Genomic DNA, 8,095 nt, shown 5'->3' with positions numbered 1-8,095 from the left:
GACCAATCAGAGACCAATGGTTATTTAAGTCACCCGTAGTGGTACTCACAAAATAAATATTTATCAAATTATTACCCAATAAATTTCAAAATTTAAACAATTATATCCATAAATTTCAATTTAAATAATAAGATTTATAAAATCATTAACGTAATTGAAACATGAATATAATTTATAAGACATAAGTTATTTAAAATAAACCATAATAACTCAAAATATACATAAAATATTTTATAATAACTAAAAATATAATATTACTCACCTTAATATCAACTTTTCACTCTTATTTTCCGTCATTAGAGGGTTCCTTTACTTGCTAATTCCCTTCCTTTCCAGTATTTTTTTTTATTTTTTTATTTGCCTTCAACTCTTAGGGGGGCAAGCCGTCACAACAATTCCCCCAGATCAGACACGTGCCTTATTCCAAATCCTTATCCATTAAGCTCATACTTATCTTCAAAATATGCCTTTTTTTTTTTCTTCACTTTAAGTTTAATTACACTTTAACTCAATTCATAAAATAATTATATATTATTTTTTTTTGATAAATATATAGTCCCCAATTAAATTACACTTTAACACATACAATCATAACATTAAATATTTTACTTTACTATTATTATATTTTTTTTACATGATGTTTAATTAAACATTTGAGATGTCACAATAATTATACTTTTATAACACAATAGAGCTAAAATTATCAAGATAAACAAAGAATATAACTAAATTTATTACATATAAGTATTCAAGTAAAACTTTTACAGAACGATAAGGATAAGATTATGAAAATAAATAATTAAAATAAAAATTAATTTTATTCTTTTATAACATATATCATAGTATAAATTATCATTATATTAATTAAAGTTAACTCTATTGTGATTTTATGTCAGACATCATATTTCTATATGATTTATATACAAGTGTATCATCCAATTCAATATTGATTGATTAAAATAATGGAACTCAATACTTTTTTTGTTAAGTTTTTAAAAGATAAATTGACAAAAGTCAAATGATAAATAGTGTGAAGTATCACTACAACAAAATACACATTTGGCTACCAAAATTGGCGACTAAAAAAAATTTAGTCGCCAAAAGTTATGGAAGTGGCGACTAACATTTTTTTTAGTCGCCAACAGTAAAATATTTAGCTACTAATTTTTTTTAGTCGGGGTCTATTCATTATTGGCGACTAAAAAAACATTTAGTCGCTAAAAATGCCAGAATTGGCGACAAAAAAATAAAATAAAATTAGTCGCTGTATATTGACTTTTGGCTACTAAAATAATTAGTCGCCGAATGGAAAATAAAAAAATTATTTTTCCTCTTTGGCGACGAAAGTTTTAGTCGCCAAAAACTTGCTTTTAGCGACAAAAAAATTTTAGTCGCCGTATATTGATTTTTGGCTACTAAAATATTTAGTTGCCGAATGAAAAATAAAAAAATTATTTTTTCTCTTTAGCAACTAAAGTTTTAGTCGCCAAGAACTTACTTTCAGCGACAAAAAATTACTTTTGTCTTTGTATATTATTTTTTCTCTTTAGCAACTAAATTATTTTTTCTCTTTGGCTACTAAAATATTTAGTCGCCGAATGAAAAATAAAAAAATTATTTTTTCTCTTTGGCGACTAAAGTTTTAGTCGCCAAAAACTTACTTTCAGCGACAAAAATGCATTTTAGTCGCCTTTAGTTGACTTTTTCCGACTAAAATACTTAGTCGCCAATTGTAATTAAAATTTTCAAAGAAAGATTTTGAGTTTTTGGCGGGCTCCTTAATTAACGACGAAGCTATTTTTTAGTCGAGGAAAATAAGTTAAACAAGGATGTAAAATGAATGGCTAAGATCGATCACTTGAAGAACCAATGGATGGACATAAAATATTAGGGTAGGTGAAGAGAAGAAGAGAAAATGAAGGGAGCGAAGGAGTCCCGCTGCGTCGCCATCCCGCCGCCGCTCCTCCTCACGTTCGCCGACAACCGGAGCACCTTCTCCTCCTCCGTCATCGCCATTGTGACTGCTGCGATTACCACTGCCGCCACTACCACCTCCGTCACTGCCCTCTTTTCGCGCCGCCGCCTCTCTCTCCTCCGTCGATCTTCGCAGATCCACTGCCACCGCTATCGCCGCGAGATCCAGAGGCTTCATTGTTGAGAAGAGACTCCATTGATGCTCCGTCTCGCGTATGCTCTCTCTCTCTCTCTCTCTATATATATATATATGTGTTTCACTAGCAGATTTTTTTTTTTAACAAATTATGCAAAACATGACCCTACCTTACCAATTTATTTAACAAATTCAATGGGCAGTGATGACTCCAGTGATAATGGTTAAAGATCTAGCATTACCCTTGATGGTTATTTATTTAACAAACATGACCCTTCATTTATTTTAAAGATCTAACATTATGAAAATGGTTATTGACCACTTAATAGGTGGTCATTAATTTCATTATACTTCACAAAATGTATACTGTTATTGTTGAGTCACACTGTTATTGTTGAGAGAGAGAGTGATCGAGCTGAGATTTCTTCGCAATTGTGATCCTGAAAATACAAAATTTTAGTGTATGACAAGTTTGTGTAACAACAATTTGATGATTTCAGGGCAAAAAGAGACAAAGATTGAGCGGAGGAATAGGGCGGCGGCGGCGGTTCTCAGCGATTTTGGCCGCAGTCCTCGAATGCAATACCATGCCCTTTCTCTTGCTCATCGAGTAATTTCTACTTCGCCAAACACTCCATTTATTCATGATTCGTGTTTGTATACGAGTCAATTGTGTATATGATCTGATTTTTATTTTTATTTTTTTAAAATTTTCATGTATGTTGATAATGGAATTTATTTGCTTCCAATTACTGAAAGTAGATTCAATTTACTGAAAGTATAGGGTAAAGGATGATTGTGATTGGGAATCAATTAATTTAACATGTTCAAAACCAAAAAAAAAAAATTAAAAAAAAACATGTTAAAAATTGGGGTTTAAGATATGCTGGTTATATTGACCAAGGAATTAAGTTTCATTTCATTCCATTGAAACATTGATGGAAAGTTGAAATTACAATGTTTCTATTGAAACATAATGAACGCTCACAGAAATACTGCAAAATGCACCAACACATTATTTGTTTGAACAATTATTAAGATCCTTGAACAAGTTTTTTTTACTTTTCTCCTTTTGTTTTTAAAAAATAAAATAATTGAGAACAAAGAAAACATGTCAAATTCTATTGAAGTTATAAGAAAGTAGAATGGATAAAGTAAGAATCATACTGACTAGCATTGGTGAGTATTGTGGAGTGACTGCAAGAATAAGAAGTGGAAACTGGGGGTTCCTGTCTTATGGAGGAGATCAAGGATTTGAGAACTAATTTTTGACATTTTGGATGATTTTATTAGTCAATGTCACATGAAGAATATCCTATTGTTTGAAGGTTATGGTATTTATCTTGGAATGATAAATAAATTAAAATAAAAAATAAATTAGTATTTATTTTGGAAGGTTATGGTAAACTGAGGGTTCCCCTATTACCCTCCTAACTAAAAAATAAATTAAAATAAAAAGTAGAATGATAAAACATCCTATTGTTTGAAGCTTATGGTATTTATCTTGGAAAATTCTAATCTGTATGAAGTGCATTGAAATGTGTATTTATTTTGGGCATTTTCCTCTCTTATTGATAGTCCAATGAGTTGTTATATTAGTATGACCCCTTTGATCTTTTGTATGGTTGTAGGAGATGATGCTGACTGTAGCAACCAAGAAGCTGAAACAGGGGCCTGCCCTCAAAAGTTTAGAAAACTACTTTATTTTTCTGAGCAACAATTACTTCGGCTTGAGTTCACATCCTACAGTTTCAAAAGCTGCTGTAAAGGTGGGTTTAATCATTAATGGTCAACAACATTTTATTTACTTTTTTGTATTAACTATTTTTTAGACATTTGCCTAAGTTGTTTTGGCCTTCCTATTTTAGGCAGCCCTAGCACATGGAATGGGCCCAAGGGGTTCTGCTTTAATCTGTTGGTGTACAAGTTACTATGGACTGCTTGAGTCATGCTTGGCAGACTTGAAGAAGAAAGAGGTATTGACTTTGTTCTGTGTATTGCAATCAATTGTTCATTGGGAGTTAGGATCGTTTGTACATTTTATCAATTTATTTTTACATTTACTTACTGAAAAGATTAATTTATTCTTCTCCGTTGTGTTAACACTTGCTGGTATGGAATAATGAAACATTAGAATAGAGGGACTGCAATGTGTAAACATGAACAAATGTGTGATGGAAACATGATCAGTATGTTGGATCAATAGCAGCATATTATGTATAAACTGCATCTTCTGAATTCACATGTACAATATATTCTTCAATATGGTTTGATGTTTCGGGCTGTTGATGTTTTCTGAATTTGTATTCCGGAGCATGGTCCCATTATTTAGTTAAGAAGATACGGTAAATCTTTGACTTCTAGGGTTAGGGAACTAGAAAGTTTTACTCTGGGATTACAATTCAGGAAAAAGGAAATTTAAGTCTGATTTAGAAAATTAGCGTAATCTATATTTAATTATTGGTAACATTTGTTTGCTTTAGTTTGTGGCAAAATGGGTTGTCTCAATTTTACTGTTGTGAAAGGTCACAGATGTTCATAATATTCTCATCAAGATGTATCCTTAGGCCCGTTTGGGGACTTAACTTTTTAGCAAAAAAGCCAAAAAGTTACATTTTTAGCCAAAAAGCCAACAACTCATACCAAAAAGTCAAAGATTCTCCTTTTTCTCTACTTTTTGCACATCTTTTCGTAATTAGTCAAAAAGTCATCCCAAACATATAAGTTTTTTTTACCTACTTTTTTAGCCAAATAGCCAAAAAAGTTACTAAATTAGCCTGTTCCCAAACGAGGTCTTATGTTACAGCCTTATGCATGATATAATTAATAAAGTGGTAAGATGCAGAGATCCTTTCTAATTATAAATGTCCTATAGGCAGCATTTTCCATTGGAAGATTAACTTACAAATAAAAATAAGACACTAGCTATTACTTTTCTTTAATTCTGGTTTTAAGATTTCTGCACCTATTTTATCATGTATCTTTGACAATATAACTGCTTTTTGTAGCTATGTTTTTAGAACTTAATTAATATTGTTGTTGAGTTTTTCCTAGAAAAAGTAAAATGAAAGCATTTCTGGTGGGTTTGTTAATGTTTGGCTGGAATTGAGGGGATAGAATGAGTTCTGGGTTGTGATATTTGTGCTGCTTGTCCCAATGGGAAGTCCTTCACTTCTAAACAATAAATTATTATTAATTCTCTGTTTTGCACAAGGTGACTGCTTAGTTTTGTGATAAAAAGGACACTAGCTTACCAAAGGACCTCAATTTTTGTTGCTTAGGAATTGGCTGTCACTGTCAAATTGTTTTTTCCAAGCATGTTTTAAATGTGGTTTGTGAATCCATGTCATTTCACTTATAAGTTGTTTGGTGATTGAAATATGCACTAATACATGATGCTTTCAAAATCGTGATTGGCTTTGTCTTATGGTTGGCATGTTTTTTTGGTTCCTTCGAGTGTCAAGAAATAGTAAGTGTCTTTGTCTTGGTGTACTTGGGCTACCAAGGGGCTACAAGTAGTGGCAGTGGTGGATTTCATCTAATTGCTTCGTTTGTTCTATTTGTTTAATCTTGTCCATTGAATTTTTGAGGCAGACTAACTCCCAAGGATAGGGACCACATCCAAGATTAGCAAAATTATGTTGATAATGCCATAAAAGTAGTCGAAAAAAGGGGTTCGGGGGGCGAAAATGCAAAACAGCCCTCGAACCACTGTTTTAACATAACGGGAAGCTTCCCGGTGACAAATGTGACATGTGGGGACAGATGGTACGTAAATATGACACTTACGTTGGGAGTTAGTGTTGAAAATGTCATTAATTTAGTTGAAAAAAGGGGTTCGGGGGGCGAAAATGGAAAACAGCCCTCGAACCACTGTTTTAATGTAACGAGAAGCTTCCCGGTGAAAAATGTGATATGTAGGGACAGACGGTATGTAAATAGGACACATGCGTTAATCGTTAGAGTTGAAAATGTCATTAATGTAATCGAAAAAATGGATTCGGGGAGCGAAAATGCAAAACAACCCTCGAACCACTGTTTTAACGTAACTGGAAGCTTCCCGGTGACAAATGTGACATGTAGGGATAGATGGTACGTAAATAGGACACATACATTGTGAGTTAGAGTTGAAAATGTCATTAATTTAGTTGAAAAAAGGGGTTCGGAGGGCGAAAAGGCAAAACAGCCCCCGAACCACTATTGTTACGTAACAGGAAGCTTCCCGGTGCGAAATGTGACATGTAGGGACATACGGTACGTAAATAGGACACATACATTGTGAGTTAGAGTTGAAAATGTCATTAATTTAGTTGGAAAAAGGAGTTCGGGAGGCGAAAATGCAAAACAGCCCCCAAACCATTTTTTTTACGTAACGAAAAGCTTCTCGGTGACAAATGCGATATGTAGGGACAGACGGTACGTAAATAGGACACATACGTTGGGAGTTAGAGTTGAAAATGTAATACTAATTTAGTCAAGAAAAGGCATTCGGGGGAGGAAAATGCAAAATAACCCCCGAACCACGGGAAGATTCCCGGTGAGAAATGCGATATGTAGAGACAGACGGTACGTAAATAGGACACATACGTTAGGAGTTAGAGTTGAAAATGTCATAAATTTAGTCGGAAAAGGCGTTGGGGGGCGAAAATGCAAAACAGCCCCCGAACCACTGTTTTTACATAACAGGAAGCTTCCCAATGCCAAAAGTGACATATAGGGATAGACGGTACGTAAATATGACACCTATGTTGGGAGTTAGAGTTGAAAATGTCATAAAAATAGTCGAAAAAAACGGTTGCGGGGCGACAATGTGTTTATGTGGTAGAACATGAAATGTCCATGTTATGGGTAACTATTTTGGTTATATCATCTTAAACTATACTTTGTTTAACTATTTCCTTATTAGTTTATGTTGAACAATATTTTTGGTAAATTGTTTAGTGTTTTTGTTGACTATGACCCTTTTAATTGCCATAAACATAACTTTTGACATTAATTCATAGAATCGATGCTCGTCTACCAGTTCATATTTGGGTGTCTTTCATTATTTAATAGCTATTACTCTGCTTGTCTTTTAATGTTTGAAATTAATATAGTTGCTGCATGTCGTCCAGAAGTGCCTCTATAGGCACCAAACTAATGATTTTTTTTTTTTTGCTATTAGTTTTGGACACTCAAATGTGGATATGATTTTTTTTGACAAGTATGAGAGGGCATTGTTTTTATACCTCTATCCATATATATAGTGGTTCGTACAAATTACTTTTTTGGTGTGGTAAATATCTGGTACAAAATAGTTTTGGGGCAGTACAGATTAAATTTTTGTTGTGGTACATATGTCCTTTTTGTTACTTAATTTGGTTATTCCTGTATTATGTATGGAATTAAATTATTGACATTGGATTATACTTGGTTCGTATGAAATTTGTATTATATATAGAATTGGACGTTCAATATTAATTTTTTGGATGGTTGGAAGTGAAATGTGTGCACGTTGTTGAATGGTTGATAATATATTTAGCGCTGATGGATTATATTGTTTATACAGGGTACAGGTTGTACTAATAATGGATACAGGTTGTACAGATTTCAATTTTAGTTTTTTGGTATGGTACAGATTTCCTCTATTATGTATATTTTGAAATTATTGAGGTTGGAATGTACTTGGGTCGTATGGAATTTGTATTACATATGTCGAATGGAATGGAATGGAATTGGATGTCGAATGGAATTTTTTGCGTGTACGTTGTTGAATGGTTGATAATATATATTTAGTATTGATGGATTTTATTGTTTATACATTGTATAGGTTGTATTAATAATGGATAGAGGTGGTTCAGAAATTTTAAATATATATATATATATTTGTAATATAGTATTTGGCTACTAACTATTTTGGTAGCCAAAAACTATTTTCAAATGTTTTGGCCACTAATAATGTAGTAGCAAAATGAATAAAAGTTGGCATCCTTTGGCGACTAAATT

General features: G+C 32.8%; 1 protein-coding gene across 2 annotated transcripts; it reads left to right on the top strand.

The window, feature by feature from the left end:
* Positions 1-1,860: 1,860 nt before the first annotated feature.
* Positions 1,861-7,841, top strand: LOC114258304 (8-amino-7-oxononanoate synthase). Of its 2 annotated transcripts, none has more exons than XM_082870489.1 (5): positions 1,861-2,187; positions 2,611-2,720; positions 3,742-3,879; positions 3,979-4,086; positions 7,659-7,841. In XM_082870489.1, the coding sequence occupies exons 2-5, from the start codon at positions 2,688-2,690 to the stop codon at positions 7,707-7,709; spliced, it is 330 nt and encodes a 109-aa protein (XP_082726615.1). In that variant the 5' UTR covers positions 1,861-2,187; positions 2,611-2,687; the 3' UTR covers positions 7,710-7,841. The 2 variants fall into 2 exon arrangements, with proteins under 2 accessions (XP_082726615.1, XP_082726618.1); XM_082870492.1 differs by lacking the exon at positions 7,659-7,841 and adding an exon at positions 7,275-7,594.
* Positions 7,842-8,095: the final 254 nt, after the last annotated feature.

This window comes from Camellia sinensis, chromosome 1 (assembly GCF_055761805.1).
Source record: "Camellia sinensis isolate YWXY chromosome 1, ASM5576180v1, whole genome shotgun sequence".
In the NCBI taxonomy this organism is placed as follows: domain Eukaryota; kingdom Viridiplantae; phylum Streptophyta; class Magnoliopsida; order Ericales; family Theaceae; genus Camellia; species Camellia sinensis.
This window is presented reverse-complemented; position numbering and strand designations above follow the sequence as displayed.